This window comes from Balaenoptera borealis, assembly GCF_965194805.1.
Source record: "Balaenoptera borealis genome assembly, chromosome: 2".
NCBI classification, from domain to species: Eukaryota; Metazoa; Chordata; class Mammalia; order Artiodactyla; family Balaenopteridae; genus Balaenoptera; species Balaenoptera borealis.
This window is the reverse complement of record NC_138867.1, coordinates 182,054,023-182,076,297: the sequence shown is the minus strand read 5'-3', so window position 1 is coordinate 182,076,297 and position 22,275 is coordinate 182,054,023. Positions and strand designations below refer to the sequence as shown.

At 56.4% G+C, this 22,275-nt stretch overlaps 1 protein-coding gene across 5 annotated transcripts in view; it reads right to left on the bottom strand.

Moving 5' to 3' along the window:
• SH3GL1 (SH3 domain containing GRB2 like 1, endophilin A2) overlaps nucleotides 1-21,146 on the bottom strand; it is a 32,874-nt gene extending 11,728 nt beyond the window's left edge. For 4 of the 5 annotated variants that reach the window (XM_082379262.1, XM_082379260.1, XM_082379263.1 and 1 more), the window contains exon 1: nucleotides 20,885-21,146. Coding sequence is in view for 4 of the 5 variants with exons in the window: in XM_082379260.1 (XP_082235386.1) it covers nucleotides 20,885-20,929 (45 nt within the window). In the remaining variant the exon portion in view is untranslated. The remainder of the gene's footprint in view (nucleotides 1-20,884) is intronic. The other variant, XM_082379261.1, reaches the window with a different exon arrangement.
• Nucleotides 21,147-22,275: the final 1,129 nt, after the last annotated feature.

Sequence of the window (22,275 nt, the reverse complement as noted above, 5' to 3'; positions counted from 1 at the left end):
CCACAGAAACACTATTCATACCCAACTCCTCAGCCCAAGGAGGCGGGCCAGCAGGAAGCCTGAGGGCTCTGGCAGCAGGAGAGCCTATCTGTCACGGGTCTTTAGTAAATATCTGTGAGCTGATGGAGAATAAGTCACCACCCCCTTTGTCAAGCTCCACAGAGGGAAGTATCCTGACAAGTCAGAACTTCCTTCAGCATACCGGGAATTCTGAAATTTCCCCGGTTTGCTGGTACCCTTCATGCCTCCGGGCACACACTTCCTCTCCTCCTAGGGATCAAAGCTACGCGGTTTTAAAAAAGCAGCTCTGTGAACGGGAGCAGTGGAAACGATCAAGCAGGAAAAGGCTTCTGAAGTTACTTCTCCCGTGGAAACCCCCCGTCGGGCACCACGACCACCAGGTCCGGCCCCAAGGGGCAGACACCGACCCACAGACGCCCCTCCACACAGCAGTGTGTCGCGGTGTATCTGGAACCTAGTTCTGGCAGCACAAAGACAGTGGCTTTGAAGCCCAAGGTGTTCTCTCAGCAGGAGGGACGGCACCTCTGGCCTGGGGCCTGCGGCTGAGATACTGGCTCAGAAGCAGAACCCCTCAGGTCCCCGAGGCTGCAGGGACAAGCCAGCTGCAGGGTCCCCCAGGTGGTGGCGGGGGAAGCGTTTGGCTGTCTCTGTGGAGAGGAGCCTGGCCGGGGGGCCTGGTCTGACCTAGCCTCTCGCAGTCTGAACCCCCCTGGTTCTCTGCCCCCGCTCCGTGGTGCCCCTCCCACCTCCCTGCCCAAACCTTCCCAGGGCTGGCTCGGTGGGCAGCAAGCTGAACGCCATGTGAGTCCCAGTGGCTGCTCCCCTGCGTGGCACATGCTGCTAAGATGAGAGGGGAAACCGTTACGTGAGAAAGATCCCCTCAAAGTCACGTCTGGCTTAATCCGAGAGTCTGGTCTGGACACGGCACGGGCAGTGGGAGCAAAAGCAGGAAACAGTCGTCGGAAAGAATGGACTAGGGAAGGCAGCAATGGCACATGGGGACAGTCGCTCAGTGACTGTCAAGGCAGTGACGAGCTGGGGGACGGAGCTCCCAAGATTGATCGGGGTGTAGCCTCAGCCTCGTCTCAAAGCCCCGACCTCTGCTTCTGCAGGCTTCGCGGGTCCCAGTACCAGCAGCCAGAGGCTCACCCAGGGTGGACACCCAGAGAGCTGCCCCTCCAGCCCCAGGCTGACGACCAAGTCGCCAGACCTCCCGCTGCTGTGACACTGCTTTCCCGATGGGGCCTCATACTGGCTTTAAGAACCCCAGATCCGTCACGAGGGCCCCTGTGTGTAAACCAGGCCTGCCCTGCCCTGGCTCAGACTCTCCTCACTTCTCCCCAGGACCCCTCCTGGCTGCTCTCCCCTCCTCGGCCTTGCTGGGCCTCCTGCCCACGGCAGCCCCCGAAGGCTGGGTCCAGAACCCTCTGTGTGTCAGGGTCTGCGCCCTCTCCAGGCTCCTGCGATCCCGGGACTGCTCCCCTCCTCCTGCAGGGGCTGGAGGCCGAGGCCTGGCCTGACCCCCCGTTAGTCTCCCACGCGCCCGTGCTTGTCTCCGAGCGCAGGGACCCCGTGTGTCTTGCTTTCTGCCATCACCGAGCCCAGTGCATCTGACCAAGCACCCAGGCCCCTTCCTTTTGGGGGGTCCTCTCCTGGCCTCGCAGAGGAGTGGCAGCTCAGAAGTACCCGAAGCTGGAGGAGGAGTGAGGGGCTGGGCAGACACGGGTGGCTGTGCGGTGCCTTTCCTGTTGCCTCAGCCCTCCGTTTGAGGAAAATGCCTCCCTCACCCCGAGGTGACCCAGCAGTCCTTGGAGATGGGGTGACAAGGAACTCACTCCCTGCCTGGCCCGACCTCCACGTGGAGCTCAGCTGAGTGTCGGCCACAGGGGCCCAGGCTGGCCAGTGTTCCCCCTCGCAGCCTGTCTGGCCAGAAGCCACAGGCCCGAGTGCCTTCCCGGTGCACTGTGGAGGGGCGGGCACTTCCTCTGGGGACCAACCCCCCAGCCCAGAGCGTTAGCCAGGGCTTGACGCTAATGATGGCTGGTCCTGGGATTCCCATTAAGACACTGAGTTCCTCCACAAGAAAGCAGAAGCACTTAACAAGAAGTGTTCCCTGCTTCCATTCATGGTTAACCAGTTCCCCAGGTCATCTGGTAGAGTCTGGGGGAGGAAGTGGGCCCTGCTGGGTGCTGGGACAGGTGTGGAAAGCAGGCTTCAAATTGAAGCACTTCTGGCTCGTGGGGGGAGGCAGGACTGCTGGAGGGGAGAAGGGGCCACAGAACGTGCATCTTTTAATGTTTCTATGAAACGTTAGCAGAGACTGCATTGTTCCTTGGACCCGCGGCCTTGCCAGCCCTTCTGTCAAACTTGAGGAAGGCATAGAGCCCCAAAAGGAAGAGATAAAGCCATCGGGGACCTCCAGCACCCATCTGGCCCAGCTGCAGCCTCTGGGCAGTTATCTCCACCTTATAAATGGAGCAACTAACACCCCAGGAGGTGACCCGCCTTTCCCAGGGCCAGGCAGTGTAGTGTAGTGTAGTGTAGTGTAGTGTAGTGTAGTGTAGTGTAGTGTAGTGTGTGTGAGACCAAGCCAGACAGGAGGGGTAACTGGGTCCCCAAAGTCTTAAACCACCTTGCTCTGGAGGCTGCCCTGCATCTCCCTGGTTTGCTTCCTCATTTTCAAAGACTGGCCAGGGCAGTCAGGGTGCTGGGGAGACGAGGGCCAGCGCTCAGGATCCGCCCCTCCCGCTTGGCTGGGGAAGCGTCCCAGCAAGTGTGAGGCCACATCGCAGCCCCTGGGAGCAGGCGGTCAGGAGGACCACAGCTGTTCCTGGACAGCGACAGTGGCGGACGACCACCCAGGATGACACCCTACACCGCACTGAGTGCACGAGCCTGGAGGCGGAAGGCATGCGTTGGAGGGCCGGCTCTGCCCTGAGCCTTCTGGAACTCCAGTCTCTCACACGATACCCACCACTCCAGGGTGGCATGAGGCCACAGCCCCTGGAATAGCACAGAGCTTTCTACGAACACCAGTGGCACCCCAGACCGGGAGCTGCTCGGGGAGGAGGACACCAGTCACACACAGACCCCTGCGCGGGACATGATGCAGCTCACGTGGGGGAGAATCAGACGGGCCCTGCCCCAAATGTTATCGGGGGAGGCGAGGGCCAAAGCCACAGGGCCTGGCTGAGGAAGCTGGGTGGCAGACTGGGGTGTGGGCTCAGGACTTTGCCTCCTCTGGGACACAGGGAGGGAACAAGGCCCGCTGAACAGGGGCTCTAAGGTGGGCCTGATCCCAGCCGGCGCCCAAGGGTTTTTACCCAACAACCGAGAGGCCAGCAATTGCTTGAGGCTCATCTCTTAGGAACAGACCTCATCTGGAACTCCTGCCAGAGCTGAAAAGCCTGGGTATAAACCGGCCTCATGCATTTTAATTTCTCATCTCGGGGACGAGGCAGGAGGGCTGCATGTCACACAACCGGGAAAATCAATTTCAGATGAAAACTCATAAAAAGAAACAGCCAACCCACAAACAAATGAGGTAATAAATTCCCGAGTCCTGCCGCGCCCGCTCCGCACCGCTGACCGCGTGCTGTGCCGGGGTGCGCTGTTGGGGAGCTACCGCCCGCAGATCCCCGCTCAGGGCAGCACAGCACACTTCTGTCCCCACAGGCGAGTAAATGAGGTGTTTTGCAAACTCACCTTTTGTCAGTGGCAGAGCTGACGCAAGAGCAGCCCTTCAGGAAGAGACAGGAAATGGGGCTTGGAAACCCTGTGAGGCGCACAGCTGCTCGGCCTCCGGAAAGCACCGGAACAGACCCTGCATCCAACACCATCACCGCAGACTACTACGTAAGAGGCCGTAGGCACCAGGTCACGAGTTTCACGGAGGGCCACGAGTACCCCAACAGCGACAAGCTAAGGCGACAGAACGATCTCAAAGCCCAGAGCCCCAGCCTCCTGGAACACAGATGCTGTCCCCCCATCTCTACGACCACTTCCATTCTGAGACACTTAACTAATGTGAAGCCACCTCTTCGAGGAAGCCCTCCTGATTCTCCATCGCCCGCCTCCTTACCCAGGTGGGAGTGACCTGGCCACTGGCCACCTCTCCCAGCACACTACTGGCACCTCCTCTCTCGAGGCCAGAACCCCCCGCCCCCTCTGGACCTCACCTTGGACCAGGCTCTGTTCCACAAAGGCACCCACCTCACCCCACGTCAGAGCCTCTGCCCTGCTGTCCCTTCTGCCCCAGACTTTCCCATGGCTGGGTCCTGTCCATCTGGTTCCCCCCTCCCCAGTGGGGCTGTCCCTGACCCACCCGTCACTCATCCTTCTCTCACGCCTCCCTTGTTTGTTTACAGCCCTCCTCCCACTGCACTGTGAACTCCAAGTGAGCAACCCCACACTGCTGTACCTGCACTCGGAACGGTGTCTGAGACTAGGAAGTGCTTAGTTGATACTTAGCGCCCCACGGGAGGAAGGAACGACCTCACAGGGGTCTGATCTCATGGCGCCATTCCGCGGTGGCTAAGCACTGGGAGGGCTGCGGACCCGGGAGCTGGCCGGATGACAGCACCCCCTACCCCTGAACCCCCAACTTTCCTTTGCGTTGCTTATGGGAAGTTCAAGTTAGGCGGCACTCTGCCTGGGGGCTGCCAGTCTAATTCCCCACTCTCCACCCAAGGTCCGCCCACAGCTGACCCCCTCACCAGAGAGTAAAGGGAAAGTTTGCAAAGGAAAAAAATCTGAGCAAGCTGGGCCCAGGCTGGCCCGCACCCAGAGGAGGAATCCCCTGTGAAAGGCACGTGCCTGCAGCTCGGGAGGACAGGGCACGGGAAAGGGAGGCTGACGGGCAGACAGGCTCTGAAGGCCAGAGGGACATGGCCCCCAGAGGGGCTGGGCTGGAGCCGTGGGGGCCGCACACCTAGGTTCTCCGAGGATCATCGAGGGCGACCTCTCGGGGAGGGCAGAGCTCGGCCTGGGCGCTCCTCCGAGACAGCTCCAGGAAGAAGCTCTGAGTGGGCGCTGAGGACCATACCCTCACCTGGCTCCACAGCTCGCCTGTCACCCCAGGGCGGCGACACCTGGTGACTCAGGGCCACCGAGACCAGTTTCTTCAGGCGTGGCTACCAGAAGTACCCGGGCGGGTCATGATCCCAGGACAGCACACGGCAAGCCAGGGGAGGTGACGCCATCAGCAGCTCTCAGCACAGCAGACCAGCCCCTCTGAGGGTTAGTGACGGGCACTGTGACACTCGGCCACGTATTAGATGCCGGCGCCCTGTCACCCTGCACGGCCGCTCCTCCTGCTGTCCCCCACCCTGTTTGTCCAGGGGCACCTGCCCTTCTAACCTGCAGAGTCAGTCCTGGCAATGCGGAGCTGGAAGGAATCTCAGCACACAGATGAGGAGATCAACAGGGGCCTGCTGGGGCCAGGTGGGCACCAGAGCTGCCGCTCCTGTCCCCGGCTGCCATCCACCCTGCAGTGGCAGAGGGGGTGGGCCTTCTCCTTCTCAGGACGCACATCAGGCCTGGCGCACACGCTCCCTGACGTTACTGCCTGTAACTGCCCCAGTGGTGGGTGAGCACCCGACTGAGGGGTTCCCAGGGACCCCGCCCTGGATCACAGACAGAGGAGAGCAGTTCTCAGGGGCCATCTCCTCCGCCACAGCTCACCTTCATTCCAGCAACAGCACCCGGGAGAGCCTCGCCTCCCCACCCAAACGCACCCTGTCCCCAAACACTGACTTCCCGTTGGCTGCCAGCTGCTGTGATGGGGCTAGGAGAGCAGCAGGGGGCCTGACGCCCAGTAGGTGATGGGCAATCAGTATTTGCTGAGATAACACTGACCTCGCCCTTAGGAGCCCAGGGGAGAACACCGCGAGTCAGGTGTGTCAGTAACAGGCCAAAACAAGGGTGCGCCCAAGAGGTCCCGAGGCAGGGCTGGGGACGCCGGAGAGCAGTGGGGGGGGGGTGTGGACCACAGCACGGGGACTGGATCTGGCTCTGTCACTGCACTGTCACTTAACAAGAATGTGGACCCCTCTGAGCCTCAGTTTCCTCAATGTAAAACGGGGTGCTGATGACGACCCGTGATGACCCGGGTGTGAACGTGCTTCAAGCACCACAAACTGCTCTACAAAGACGAGCCTGCCAGTCCCCGCATGATGCGTGTCCCAAGGAAAGAATGAGGCCAGGAGGGCAGCGTGCAGGGAGCTCGGGGCGGGGTCCCCGTGCAGGCCAGGTTCAGAGGCAGGATGTGCCGAGTAGCTTGGATGACGGGGGCATGAGAACGCCAGTGTCTGTGGAGCGAAGGTCCTCTGTGAGAGATCTGTGGTTCCGCACACAGAGAGACACATGTAAAAACTGTGTAAACTGTGTCGCTAGCAGGCCGATGTGCTACCTCTTCCTTTGCACCAAAAGCTCCTAGAGATCATAGCCCAGACTCCAGAGGGCTCACGGCACTAAGTGTACTTGCTGACGGATGGCCGTGATACACGATTCTGAAGCTCTGCTTGGAAGCAGAGCAACAGGATTTGAAGGAAGATGGGCAGTAAACCCCTGCCAAGCCCTGGCCCAGGCTACTGCCAGCCTCTGGGGCACACCCCTCCTCCTGCTTCTGCCCAGCCAACCGATGTGGCCTGCTGGCCGACCCTCAGTACCCCGAGTGGCTTTCTGCCCTGATCCTGGCTAACATGCTTGTGCCCCTGGGATGTCCCACCCTCTCTACCTTGGTGTATCAACAGTCTGCCCGTCCTTCAGGATGGTGCCAGTATGCACCCCCAAGATGTTACACTTACGCTCTGGGCGCAGGAGACCCTACCCCCTAAATCGGTGGTCTTGCCGCATTTGCCTAGATGGCTGGGTGATGCGGACTCAAGGCACTTCTCAGCAATGCCTCTTTTCTTTAATCTTTTTTTTTTTTTTTAATATTTTGACTGCGCTGGGTCTCCGTTGTGTGCACAGGCTCTTCATTGCGGGGCTTTTCTCTAGTTGTGGCACGCGGGCTTCTCTAGTTGTGGCACGCAGGTTTAGTTGCCCTGCGGCCTGTGGGATCTTAGTTCCCTGGCCAAGGATGGAACCCGCGTCCCCTGCAGTGGAAGGCAGATTCTCAACCACTGGACCGCCAGGGAAGTCCCTCAGCAGTGCCTTTTTATGTTGATTTTTGCAGGAGTAAAGCAGCCCTGCCCTCGTCCTTGCTTCTCCGCTGTCACCGTGTGACGTGTGTCTGGTGCTGCCACTTGCTGAGTTAGGAGCCGTAAGCATATTCAAATCTCTCTCCACCTGATGACGATGGTCTAGTAGCCAGGGCCTCCCCCCCTGCACCCAGGCCAGCCTCTGCTCCCCTGGAAGACGGAGCCCACAGACAGGCGGTGTCTGGACTCCTGGACGAGGAACAAGAACACAGTAGGGCAGGCCAGTGACCCAGAGCCCCCAGCACTGGGGGATTCGCTCTGCTGCCTGCTGGGGACAATCTGCATCCTCCTCTCCCTTCTCCTTCCCGTGTCCACATTCAAAGCCAGGGTCCAGGTCACCTCCTTGTGAATCATCCCTGGTTTCTCCGTACAGGGCGTGTGTCATAGGACCCTGTGTCACCGTATCTGCCCTATTTCAATCGCTAAGCCACTGTGCGTGTCTGGGACACTCTCCTGCCCTGAGCTTACCTGCTCCATCAGAGCAGGATGGGGCTGAACGTCTGGGGTCAAAGTCAGCAGGCCAACTCCCCACTTGAGAAGGTTGGCCTTATTCATTCAACAGGTATTTATATGTGCCAGGTATAGTAGAGGGAAAAAGAGATGGATACTACAAGCTCACACAAAAACGGCACTACCTTAAGGACCTACGATAAGGAGCCCCTTCCTCCTTGTGGGGAGGGAACCAGGTAGGAGTTACAAGATGTCCCTGGACTTAGCTTTGAAGGATGGGTTGAACTTGGGGGCAAGAAGGAGAAAAGGACATGACGTGAGGAAAGGCAGAGACAGAGGACGCAGGGTCTGCACCAATGCAGAGGACAGAGGCGCTAAGGGGCGGCTTGGAAACCAACTCCCAGGATGTGATTCTGAAGCGTCCCCTTTGAGGGTGTGGGAGTGGTTAGCGAAGGGTGCCTGGCACGAGCCTCTAGTGTCCGTGACGGGAAGAAAGGCACGCCATCGGGCTCGAGAACTGCTGACCTCCTTCTACAGTGGATGGGAAGTGATGCAGGCCGAAATCCCACTGTGGCATTTCCCGGAGGTTTAGACGGGCCACAGCGTTCTTTGTGTAAAACCTGAACACAGAGCCGGTTTTTAAGTTGACGATGGAGGATTCCCTATCAGTCCACTAGCTGGTAAGTCACCAAGGTGGGATTCCACGAACCAGGGGACGACTTCCATGCAGCACTGAAACGAAGATGGCTCGGTGGGAGGCCCGCTCTTCGCACAGCACCCGTCCATCAGCTTGGCAAAGCGAGTCGCTCCTGTTTCCTCTTTGACCTCAGCCGTTAAGTTGGAGGTGAGAGCTAAGGGAGGATGAAACACACGTGCTCGTGTGTACATGCACGTGCGCACACACACATACTCTTCAATGTTGAGCTGAAAACCTTTATCCAGACAAAGCTTTAAGACAGCGGGGACCTGTAAGAGTTTCCTACGGCTGCTGTAACAAATTACCACAAACTCAGTGACTCAAAACACGTTTCCTAAGCCGCACAAAAATCTGAAGGTCAGAAGTCCGACATGGCTCTCCCCAGCGAGGACCAAGGTGTTGGCAGGGCTGCGTCCCTTTCTGGGAGCTCTAGAGCTTTCCCGCCTTTTCGGCTCCTAGAAGTTGCCGCGCTTCTTGGCTTGTGGCCCCGTCCTCCGTCTTCACAGCCAGCGAGGTGGGCCTATCGTGCCGCCTGCCTTCTGGTTCTCTCCTCCACGGTCCTGTCTCCCTCCGACCAGGCAGGGAAAGGTTCCACTTTTAAGGGCCGTTATGATGAAATTGGGCCCACCTGGTCATTGGTTCCACCTCCGGGTCCATGCCCTTAATCCCACCAGCAAAGTCCCTTCTGCCAAGTGAGGTCACACATTCACAGGTTCCGGATAATGGCGGGGACACCTTGGTGGAGGGTAGGGGGTTGGTGTTCTGCCTGCCACGGGAATAGTCAGCTCTCGTTACTCACGGTGGTTCTGTGCTATAAAGTCGCCCAGACGCCAAACTAGTAAATACTGAGCCACTGCTCTGGGGACACGCAGGGGTTAGGCTCCTGTGAGCCTCTGGTCACAACTCATCACCTGTAACTTCATGTTACGTGTGTTTCTGTTTAAAGAAACCTTATTTAGGGACTTCCCTGGTGGCACAGTGGTTAAGACTCCAAGCTCCCAATGCAGGGGGCCTGGGTTCGATCTCCGGTCAGGGAACTAGATCCCACATGCATGCCACAACTAAGAGCCCACATGCCGCAACTAAAGATCCTGCATGCCGCAACTAAGACCCGGTGCAGCCAAATAAATAAATAAATATTTTTTTTAAAAAAAAGAAAGAAAACTGATTTAATATACACTGCTGATTCATTAGCACTGGACGCACGGCCAGCAGCACCTGATCTCGCCTAAGTGGAGCTCATCTCACACGTGCTCTGTGAGCACGTCACAGCCTTCCTGTGCCTGGGACACTAGCCAGCACTTCAGTTCCACGCTTGGGACCAAGAGCGAAAACACCCGCAAGAAGCACATAGGTACAAACACACGTCACTAAACAAGCCGTGGAAAGGATGTTGGTTTACAGTCTTGTTCTGCCTCAGTGGGAATGAGCGTGTTGGGAGACTCAAAGATTTTTGTCACTCTGGGCATGTTCATGAATACCTGCGGAAGTGCCCCAAGTACTGATTGGGGGCAGTTACAAACACATTTCGGCAAGTAAGGTGAAACCGCAAACGCAAACCCGCCAACAATGAGGATGGACCGATGGTGAGTTCAGGTGCTGCTGGCTGCGCATCCAATGCTAATGAATCAGTAATGCATATTAAATAAGGTTTCTTTAAACAGAGGCACCGACCGGGAGGTGGAAGCGCTCGCCCTGGATGACCAGGTGGGCCCAATTTCATCAGGTGGGCCTCCCTGGGTCTCCCCCTGGCTTGTGCCCCCACCAAGCCGACCCTGTGCCTGGGGCGCCGCCGCCCCGCGCACCCAGCTTCCTGGCTCAGGCGGTACCATGGAGCCTAGCAGGTAGGTCACCCCTGACAAGGGCCCCGATGCAGGACCCCCAGCAGCTTTGATCAAGACTTCGGGTCATGCGAACAGAAGAGGTGGTGGTGTTCTCCAGGCTGGTCCTGCTGAAAACCTTACACGGTCATATTAAATGGGCAGGAGTCTAGAGAAGCACTTGGACCTTGCCTGCGGGGACATCCATGTGACTGCTCACTGCGACGCCGAGAGCAAAAACGCGGCAACGTCCTAAATGCCCACTGCCAGCGGAGGGAGGACAAGTCGCTGTCGGCACACAAAGGACAGCAGGGAGCTGTGGAAGCAAAAAACTCGAGCCACACGCTCAGTGTGGACGAAGCGCCCCAGCAGTGCTGAGAGAAAAGAGCAGGCCAAAAAAGCTGCCGTGTGACACCGTTTTCAGGAGGTGTAAACTTGCAAAACAAAGCTGCAGACTTTTTAGCGGTAGATTCGTGCGCAGTGATGTATCAGGGAGGGGCCCTCGACTCTAACTGTGCCGCTCGTGTTTACTCAAGTGCCTGTGGGCGCCTGGCTATCGGCTGGCCATTCTTCACCTCTCTCTCTACAGCTGAGACATTTTAACACAAACTCAAGTGCCTGAAAAGGGACGTGCCCTTTACGACGCACTGGCACTGCCTGGTGCGGGGAACTAGCTGAGTGCAAACTCCCCTGGACGGCGGTGGACTCTCCTCCAGGCTCTGCTGAGAGCTGAGCGGATGCCTGGACTGAGACCGGGCAAAAGGTCCTCCTCCCCACTCCCCGGAACCAGCACACCCGGACTCCCGGGTCCCCAGTGAGCCCCCGTCTGCACAACTTCCCACAGAAGCCTCCCAAACCTGGCAGTCTGGAGGCGGCAGAGGGACTTGCCGACTGGTGCCTCCTGCCCACCCTGGGCCGAGGCCAAGGTAATGGGGTGCTCTGAAGCAAAGCGGAGAGAGCGCTCAGCTACCCTTGAGTCCACTGGTGGGAAAGGAATGGTGATGCGGAACTTCCCAGAGAGCCTGGGAGAAACACCTAAGGCTTCTCAGCCGGGAAGTAAACGTATCAAGGCTGGGGGCAAAAGACGAACCTCAGAGCCAACTCTGAGGGCAGCACACACAACTGTATCGGGGCAATCAGTGGGGAGCTGCAGCAGCTCCAAGACTCCTCAAGGGTGAAATGCTGACTTGGCGGGACAGCAAGGATTCTCAACCTTGGAGGAAACACTCCAGGGAGAGGAGATAAAGGACCAACCCTAGGCCAGGAGGTTAGGGTTAGGGGACGGAGAAATCCCGCCCTTGTCCCCGTGCCCTCGCTGCCCTCTTCTGGACAAAGGCTGACCCTGAAGGGCCAGGGCTGCTCGCCTGACTTCAGACAATCACGGCTCTGACGACCTGAGGCCATCAAGCTGATGGACACCTGCGTGCCTGCCTGCGTGCCTGCCCAGAGGCAGCCGAGGGGCCTCATCCTGGGGAGGCAGCTAGCAGGAGACGAGGAGGGGGCCTTGGGAGTGAGAAAGTTCCCAGTTTCCTTCCCGAGGGGCGTCCTAAGTCTCCGCTCACTCCTGGGGCCGAGACCCAAAACGACAGAGGAAAAACCATCAGTCAGCTGCTCCGCTTTAGACAAAGTGGGACTGGATTGAGGTGTGCTGGCCAAAGACATCTGAATTATCGGCCAAGGTGGTGTCGGGGGACTAAACACACAGACTGAACGGTGCCACTTACTGTCGGGCCTCTCCCCAGACACTTGGGAAATGCACCCTCACCCCAGAGCTCTCTCTTCTGAGCCTTAATTCAAGTCTGCAGGATTTCCTGGCTCCACGGGAAGACGATGAGGGGAAGGGAAAGGGGTGCCAAGAGAAGAGGTAACACAGGGACAAGTGAGAAGGTTATTCCCACCACGACGCTCTTTCAGTACCCCTCGTTCTGGCAAGGAAAAACTTTCTGGTGGGCACTTTTTTTCTTTTTAATATTTTTTTGGCTTTTTATTTTTTGGCTGTGCCACGTGGCATGTGGGATCTTAGTTCCCCGAGCAGGGATCGAACCCATGCCCCCCTGCAGTGAAAGTGCAGAGTCCTAACCACTGGACCGCCAGGGAAGTCCTGGTGGGCACTTACTGTTTCAGCAACTCTTTAATAAGAGGGACCAGACCCCAGCCTCCAAGGTAAGGAATCCAGGAGGAATCAATTACATTGCTTTGTTTCTGGTGATCGAGTTACTATGATTTAGAGGAAGAAACAACATCAAGATCCCTTTTAAAATAAATTTAAAAAGTGAGTCTATTTGAAAGTCAAGTTAACTAATTGATTCAAGCCACAGGCTAGGTGGTTGGTTCCAGGTATTTACTGCAGGCCCAGGAGCTGGTGTGATGGACACAGCACCTCGGGGAAGGTGGCGGGGCTCCCTGGGCCTCAGGGCGAGGACAGGGAAGGTTAGGGCCCGCAGGTGAGGAGGCTGGCCTCAGGTGCACTGGGCCTACGAGCTTGTTGCATTTCCAGTACCAGCCAGACGGGCAGGGACCACCATCTAGAGGGTGGCTGGGAGAGCCATGACTGGGGACGAAGATCTGGAGGACACGTGCACGAGCGGTGCTGGGTGCCAGGGAGGTCCCTCAGGTCCTGGAGGGAGAAGGCCCAGAGGCAGGGTGGCAAGTCCACAGGGGGAACCAACGGGGCAAAGCGGAGGAGGGGGTGAGAGAGCTGGCCAGCTGACTCAGGACACAGGAGAAGAGGCAGAAGGGCGGCCAGGTGTGGAAGCCAGGGAGGGGCTGCACACAGGACCCGGGCTAACGCCGGTCATGTCTAAGAGGTCAGAAGTCCAGGGGCAGAGAGCAGGCTTCTGAGGCCAGAGTGGTGGGGCCTGGGGAAAGTGGAGCCAGGGAACTCCTTTTCCCAGCAGGCTGAGCACCTCCAGTTAAGTTCAGGCCTGGCTGTGGGGTTGAAATGACAGAGACTGCCCGTGACACAGGTCGGGCCCCTCTGGGCCAGTCATGCACCGGTCCCTCGGCCTGGAGCCCTCAAGACAGATCCTAAGCCAAAGGGAACAACCTCTGAGCTTTGATTTCTTATTCTTTAAACCAGTCGGACCTGTTCCTGACCGAGGCCTCCACGGCCCTGCCAGCCACCTGGCTTCGCATGGGCACCGTCACTGGCACCGGACAGCCCCATTCCTGCTCTGAGAAGGAGTCCACCATTTCTGACGACTTGGCCAGCAAGCCACAACCCGTGGGGACCTGGGCCTGTCACCAGCCGCCAGGCCGCCTGCTCCCTCAGGAGCTCACACCCAATGAGAAGAAAAGCGCACTGGGTGTGAGGATGTGCTGGGTGTGTGGCACGTGGGCAGGAGACCACCAGGGAGGGTGGAGAAATATTTTGGGGGGGGGGAACCCAGGAGATGGCAAGGATACAGGAAGATACATGCAGGGCTCTGAGGGCAAACAGGAAGTGGACAGGGAGACCCGGGCTGGGGTGGGGAAGGAGGAGGGAAGGTACGAGCCCGAGCAGACCTGTTGGACTGGAGCGTGCTGGCTGCGAGGGGGAGGGTGGGATTGAAAGCCGGGACCGGGGCGGGGGCTCCGGAAGGTCCTGAATGCCAGGTTGGAGCTGGAACTGCACCCCAGATCGGTGGGGGACGCTCCCCTCAGCAGACCCCAGCCCTGACTTCTCTAGTTGCGCCCACACGGCCGCCCCACTTTTGCGCTCTCATGACCTACGATGCGGGGCAAACTCCGTCCAGCTGACCTTTACTGAGTTCCTGGGACAGCGACCCACTGTCCTCCTCACGGCCCACCCCCTCCTGGAGGGCGGGGTGGGGGGCAGCTCATGTCACTGGGCCGTGACAGCCCGGGCGGGCGTGGTACTGCTGGAGGGGTTTAATGCCCAGGTGTGGAAATCTGAGCATCCAGGCAGCAGCTCTTCCCAGGGCAGCCACGGCTGATGCTGAGTCAGGTCCTTCAGAGGAAATCGCACGTCTGTTTTCCTGCTGTGGTTGGGAGTCTCCACGTGACCCCCCTCTCGGGCCCAGTCAGCAGGTTTTTCTAGGAGCTGAGTGGAAAAGGAAGACGAGGCCATCCTCTGGGAGCCTGAGTTTGTGGAGCCCTGGTTACTGCTTAACAGGAAATGAGCAGAATCGGACCCAAACTGCAGTGCTCGAGAGAAGTGGATGCAAACCCAGCCCTGGGGAGGGGGCGGGGAGAGAAAAAGTTTGGGTGGGGGGGAGGAGAAGAGAAAGAAGGACAAGAGGAGGAGGAAGGAGGGGGTTGCAGAGAGGAGGGGAGAAGAGAGGAACCGGCTGCTCCACAGTCTGATATATCCTTCCTCAGCTTTCCAGGGACAGCTTTAAAAAAGAACCAGAAAAAATCGCCCGACACTTCCCCGGGCACTTAAAAGCCAGGAGGGTTTGAGCACAGGGGGTAAAGATGCCTCAACGGGCCTGCTCACCCCTCCAGTGGCTGGAACGCTTCAGCATCAAACCCTCCTTAAACCTCGGAAACCTCACCCCACCCCCCGCCGTGACCTCGAAAACCAGAAATAGAAGACAATCTGACTTTCCTCTGCCACTCCACGGCCAACGGCAGCCCTGCAGTGTCAAAATGTGCAGATGCCTCTGAAATCCTATGGAGGAAGTTGGCTGCACGCCCCAAATTAAAAACTAACTTTCCCCAGATTGGATCCGTTTCAAAATACTGGCAACAAAGAGGAGAGGGCTGAGACAGAGACCAGGGCAGAGCTAACTGTGGCCCACACCCCAGGGTCAAAGGCCATGGGACACGCACACCAGAGGCAAATGGCAGGCCTGAGGGGCCTGGTCAAAGACTGTCAGTTTGTCCTCTGAGGAAAGAAGCAAAGAGATGCGCAGATGGACACCTGACGGGCGGGCGGAGAGCTCAGGCCCCCAAAGGCACTAAGTGCTTGCTTGGATGTTGGCTCCGGAGGGAGGCTGGGTGGATGGGTGGTGGGTGGTGGGTGGGTAAATAGCACCATTTCCTTAGTTCACTTGCTAAGTCAGTGACAGTTCTGGGGTCGCAAAACGGTGACAGCCTCCAATTTCTGAAACCAAACAGAGAGACACTGTGGAACCCCTAACCTCACAGGCTGTTATAAAGTGGCACACGGAATAAAATTAAGTATCCTACAGCTTTGCCTCAAAACATACCCAGATAAGCAGGGCGATTAGCTCCCACGGGCCCTCTTTGATAAACTGCTCTTTACTACACACAGGACTCTGAGTCAGAGGTGAACTTTAGGTCTGATGTACCGCAGTCATGGGCAGCAGAAACAGAATATGATGACCCCTTGGTCCTGGTATGTTAATAACAAGAGTATGCAGGATGCTGCTTGGTTACAGGGCCCCTCCCTGATTGCGAACAGCGGGTCCTGCCCAGGAGGTCGGGTTAACCTGGTTTTACAGACGGGCCTGGGAAGTGGTGGAGTTTAAAGAGGCCCCTTGGCTCCTTTTGGGAAGGGCAGTCTCAAATCTCTTCTGTAGCTCCACAGCGCAGCCTAAAACACAGGGCTGGTTATTCCACCCAGCAAGCTGGGGACGGAATACTGATGGAGCAGGACAGGATCATCTCCGTCCAGGGTCCTGCAGGGACACTGCTAGGTCAAGGGTCTTCCTACAGAATGAGTCAGCAGAGTGGCTTCCTGTAAGAGTGGACTTAACCCAGTTCCCATCGCACGTGGACATGGCAATGGCCAAAGGCCCTTCCCAGGTCTGCTGTCCTGAGGCAGAAGGTCCTCCAGAGGTTAGCCTGCAGCTGCTCAGCTCAAGGGTCTGGGCCAGGGACCACCCCCACCCCCAGACCTCGCCTGACACCTGTCGCTCCCGGCTTACAGGTTCCACACTTTGATTCGTGCTGAGACTAAGGGGTTACAAATTCCAGATTTTTGTATCCTAAGATCACTCCATGTCCACTACTTAGCAGGCCAAGAACTTTGCTGGGAAATCAAAAGCATGATTCCATAAAATGAAGTTTAAAAAATAGGTCAGAGAGACTTCCCTGGTGGTCTAGTGGTAAAGAATCCGCCTTCCAATGCAGGGGACACGGGTTCGATCCCTGGTCGGGGAACTAAGACATGCCACGGGACAACCAAGCCCGTGCGCCAGAACTACTGAGCCCACGTGCCACAACTACAGAGCCCACATGCCACAACTAGAGAGAGAAAACCTGCATGCCACAACTAGAGAGGAGCCCGTGCCGCAGTGAAAGATCCTGCACGCCTCAACGAAGACCCCGTGTGCCGCAACTAAGACCTGATGCAGCCAAAAAAAAAAAAAAAAAAAAAGTCAGAGCAGGCAGTGTCTGGGGACGTCAGACATTCCCCCAGCTACTGCTTACTCCAACACGTTGGGGTCCTGGGCCCCCCGTCATACCCCCACCCCATGCCTTTCCCAGGAAGCTCGATCTTTCCTCCTAGACACAAACCCGGAGCCTAGCGAGTATCCAACAAACATCAAAGCTACGGGATATGACGGTCATGAATTTCCCTCCTAGCTCGGACGGAACCAATCTTTCAGTTTAAATTCTCTCCCTCCTTTCAGGCAAAAAAAAAAAAAAAAAAAATCAGGCCAGCATTCCAGGCAGCTGCCAGCTCTATCCCTAGTTACACTCTCAAATCTCCACACAGCCCAGCCACAAGAATTATCAGGAAACCAGTTAGAAGGTTAGGCCTGGAAATTAATGTCACCCAAACACACCACAATGACAAGTGAACTTTTGAGCCTAGATCTCGCTACTGGGTTCCTTTACCCACCTCAGTTCCCCAGAAAGACTCATAAAAGCATCTCCCCGGATTCTAGGTGTGCACGAGTACCAGAGGGCTATTGAGTGGCATTACACAGCGAGGTCAGAGGGGACCAAAACCACGGGCCCGAGACAGACGCCCGTTTCTTTGGCTGCTTCACTCCATACATTCAACTTTCCTCAGCTCAGGTGACCAGTTCCTATTAAGAAGTAAAAACTCACAAACTTCCCACTCAAGCTCAAACCGATTTCATTTGAGACCTGAAAGTTTTCACCAGAGATGAACTGGCGTGGAATTTGCCAGTATACTGCCAGACACCGGGACCTGATTTGTTACCAGGGTCACCAAGGAGGTAGAAACTTTTCATTAACATCATAGCCTCACCTTCGAGAAACCCAGCTTCTCTATTCCCAGCTCTCTCTCACACATCCACCTGGCTTCTATTTCTCAATTCAGAAATGACGCTCCTACAAGCCTTGGAAATCAAGAACCCGTTTCAAAGTAGGGTTTCTTGCTACAGAAACGTTGGCGCTTCTCTCAAGCGGGGCCAGATAATTCTTTGTTGTGTAGAAGGCTGTCCTGTATGTTGTAGGATGCTTAACAACCATCCCCAGCCATTACCTACTCGGTGCCAGTAGCACCCTCTCCCCAAGGCGTGACACTGTCTCAGACGTTGCCAAATGTCCCTTGGGTGGTGCACAGGGCAGGAGACGGGAGAGGGGAGGGTTAGTCGCCCCTAATTGAGAGGCACCAATGCAAGCTTGTACCTTCTTAAAAATGCCAGATGCCAAAAGACACTCTGGGGTTCTCCTGAGGACTTGGGAGGGGGAGACTTGGTGTCTGGATGCTGAGTTTTACGCACGTGTCCATCTGCGTATATGTGGTTATCTGCATTTCGAGAATTAGGAAAAGCAGGCAGCTGCCAGAAGAATGCCCAGGGAGGATTTTTTGTTGTTCTTCTGTTTGGGTAAAATTATCCTCACTTTTCTCAAACCATAAAACAGTATTTCTCAACCTCAGCACCGTTGACGCCGGAGCCGGGTGACTCTTGGTTGTGCGGGGCCGCCCAGTGAGCTGTAATATAATTAATTACCACCGAGTTGTGACAACCCAAAATGCCTCCAGACATTGCCAATGTCCTCTGGAGGGTAGAACTGGCCCTGGCTGAGAACTACTGTCCTACAGGAAGACAAATGCCCCCAAATCCTTTTGTGTAAAAAGGGGACAGCGTTTACCCTTAGGCCAGATAAATGAGACCAGTTGAGACCGACTGGTTTAAAGCATATCACCTGTTCACGCAGTGAAAACTCAATACATATTATTACGACTTAACAAGAATATTACCTGACACAGACGACCCTACTTGAAAGAGGTGTTCCTAAGATCAAGAAAAGAAACACAGGGCTTCCCTGGTGGCAAAGCGGTTAAGAATCCGCCTGCCAATGCAGGGGACACGGGTTCGAGCCCTGGTCCGGGAAGATCCCACATGCCGTGGAGCAACTAAGCCCATGTGCCACAACTACTGAGGCTGTGCTCTAGAGCCTGTGAGCCTCAGCTACTGAGGCCCGCACGCCTAGAGCCCGTGCTCCGCAACAAGAGAAGCCACCGCAATGAGAAGCCTGTGCACTGCAACAAAGAGTAGCCCCTGCTCACCGCAACTAGAGAAAGCCCACGCACAGCAACGAAGACCCAACGCTGCCAAATAAATAAATTTATAAAAAAAAAAAGAAAAGAAACACACAAAGAGGTGGACACATCCAGATAAACAGCGGAGGTCTATGGAAACTATTGCAGAAGGGAATGGAATACAGCCAGGGTGATTCTTGAGAGCACAACTCAACACGGAATCGGTCAGGAGGCCAAGACAACGGCTCTCAGAGGAGGACGTGTCGCAGCAATTCTTTGGGACTGGGCCTCAGAATATCAAGATGATAAATTGATCTGCACCACCAGCTTGCACTGCTCTGAGCTTTCCGGATTTCCAAGTACTCCCCACAGGTCTGAATGCAGGCCATCCTTCTTTCCCCAAGAAGAAAGGCTCTGGTGGATGGCCTGAGAGGCCCAGCTAGTTCCTCCGGCACAGCGTGTCTGCTGGGGACAGCATGGGCCACCAGCATGGGCCCTCATGGCTGGGGTCGGGGTGGGGCGGGCTTCCAGAGACCTGTCTATATGAAGGAACAAAGTGGCCCAGGAATTCTTCCGAGACCCATAGTTCCTGCGAGAGGGGTTACATCAGGGCCCAAGATAGTAAGCAGCACTCCAAGGTGCTCTGGTCAAGTGTGCAGGGGTAGGGTCTGAGGCCTGCTGGGCAAGGTCTAACCCAGGGCCAGATCACTTAATTCCATCCTGCTGGGGCAAAGGGCTGTACTCTCAGCAACAATCCTAGAATCCCTCTGGATTAAACCTCTCTTCCTCCAGGGTTTAGCCTGGAGTCTAGAGATAGACCCCAAATATCTTTAGCCCTGGACAACTACTAGGGTCATTAGTTTTCTCCCTCAAGGGGCAGCTGTGTATTACTGGGGACTCATCTCTCTTCCCTCCCACTGGACCTCTCCAAATTGTGGGCAGAGTCTGGTTTGCCAGCACGGGCGAAACAACTCCTATGACTGTTGCTCGTTCCTTCCTGGAGTCTATCCACACAAACTCCAGACCCAAGGTTCTCATAGGATCAAGGGATCTGGGACTTCTTGGATCTGAAATTATAAACTGAATTTTGCATTCGCCCAGTTTTCTGAAGAGTGGATCCACTCAGCTTTCACCAGACTCATGAGCAATGGGGCCTGGACTTTCCAAAACACCTATTCTATCTGTCAAAGTAGAACACTTATATGCTTGGATTCTGCATTCCACTTCTGGGAACTTATCCTGTAAATCCAATCCCACCTGTGAGCAGAGATATTCACTGGCTATTCACGATAGTATCGTTTGCAGCAGAAAACTACTGGAAACAACCTAAACGTCCATCGATGGACAACTAATTAAATAAATTATGACAGACTTCCATGGAATGGAATGCCACATACCCATTAAAAAGATCCAAGAGGCTCCAGGAGTAGCTCTGGGGGAGGGGGAGGGGGAGGGGGAGGGGGAGGGCAGGGGGGGGTTCCCCTAAGGACATTAGCAGCATCCGAAGACATCCGTGGTCGGTGGGGGGAGCTCCTGGTATCGACTGGGTAGGGGCCAGGGATGCTGCTCAACGCCCCACAGTGCCCAGGAGGGCCACCACAACAGAGAATGACCCAAGGTGGAGAATTCTGGCTCTAGTGCGATCTCCGAAACACATTTAATGAAAAACATCAATTACACGGTTCTGTGTAAACGATGTTACTGCTACGTGCGTGTTTTTAAAGGAGAGGCATACCCTTCTCTTTGGTAATTGGTGACAGTCCCCGTCTCTGGGGAGAGGGACTGGATGCCTGAGGGACTGAAGTGGGAAACTGACTTTTCACTCTACCCTTTCAACTTTGTACCCGGCCCACTGAAAAGATTTTTTCGTTTGCTGTCTTTAAAAAAAAAAAAAAAAAGAATTGTTCTAGACACAAAATTTCCCTGATCTTGGGCTCTCTAGCAAGAGTCCTGTGTCGACAAGCTCGGGACTGCTTCTTCCCCTTCTCTCCCTGCCCCCTCCACCCCCCGCCCGCCCGCCCTTTTAGAGGGAAGGACGGGAGAAGAGGGGTCCACGTCCGGGGCCAATCTCTGGGTGCACCTCCGCGCCTCTAAAGCGTCTGCCCACCCCTCTCGAGAAGACTGGAGCCCACATGGCGGGCAGGGTACGGGCCACCTCGCACGCAGACCCCCGCCCCTCCTAGGCTGTCCCCACCCGGCGGGGGACGAGTGCCAACGCCGCCCCCTCAGTACCCACGGCTCCCTCCCGAGCCAGGGCCTGGCCTGGCCCCCCTCCGAGCAGCCTGTGGCCCGGAGCTCGCCCCCCGCCTCGGCCTCCGCTCACCTGGCTCGCCTTGTAGAACTGCTTCTTCAGCCCCGCTACCGACATGCTGCCTCCCGCCGTCGGGCCTCCCGCGCGGACCCAGCGAACCGGAGGGACCGCACAAGCGACAGGCTTCCGGGCGCCGCCAACCCCCCGCGCGCCTCAGCGGGCCCCTACGGCACCGCCTCCGCCGCCCTCCAGCCAGCTCCGCGCCCGCCCCGGCGCCGCCTCAACCCCTCGCGCGCCCGCGCGGCCAGGATATTACATGGCAACCACACACTTCCGGTGCCGGCCTCCGCGCGCGCACGCGCGCCCCCGGCCCCGTCTGCGCACGCGCGCCCCCTGCCGGCCAGGCAGCGCACGCGCACTCCGCCTGCGGATGGAGCGGCCGCCTAGCCCAGTGAGTGGACTGGGGCGAGCCTAGAGGGGCTGTGGCGGCTGCAGCGACCCCTCGAGTCCCGGAGGTGGGCCTGACGTCTTAGGAAAGGCGCTTAACACCTTTTTGCAGAGGTTGGGGAGGCGAAGGGGCAGGTGGAACTCCAGAGGCTGGGTTTACAAATCTTCGGATACCTGTTCGGTAATCTCAGCTGTACCCAATTCTTCTGTGGTCTTCCACCACCATCCTGTCCGGCCCCGTGTTCATCCATTCAGTTGCCCAAGTCAGACATCAGGCTATCACTTATAACTCCTTTCCACTACCCCAACTGTTTTCTGCCCTGATCAGACCATTCCACCAGCCTCCTCTCTGGTGTGCCCACCTTCAGGTTCTCCCCTCCAATTCATCCTCTACAAGGCAGCCAGAATGATGCTTCTATAACACAATTCAGATCACATCAGTCCCCTGTTTAAAGTCCATCTACTGGCCTTAGCATACTCTCCCAATTTCTTAACATGGGCTACAAAGCTTGTATAATTTGGCCCCATCACCTTGTCTAACTTCGGCTCTCTTCATTTTCTGTAACCCATGGTCCCTGTTGCCTGTGGATTTTGCTAACGTTATTCCTCTCATGCACATTCTTCCCCAATCTTTCCCCCGTCCGTTGTGCATAAAAAAGAACTCTATTTGGAATGTCACCTCCTCCAGGAAGCCTTCTCAAATTGAAACATGTTTACTGATATTGATTTTTTCATCAATTGTTATTTTTATTGAATGAATTGGAAATTAATAATGAATCGAAATGAGTAAATGAGTCCAAAAAGAACAGGGTGGGGGCCAGTTGCACAATGGATAACGTGTCTGACTACGGATCAGAAAAAGAACAATAACGTGACTAGAGCTAAAGTGCTTGCAACTTCAGTGCTGAAATCTCTGACAGAGTTGAGTGATTTTGTAAAGCAGAGGATTGCTGGAAGTTTACAAGTGCCTCAACAGAAGGACTAGATCAGAGGATTGCTTTAGAATATGCATGCCC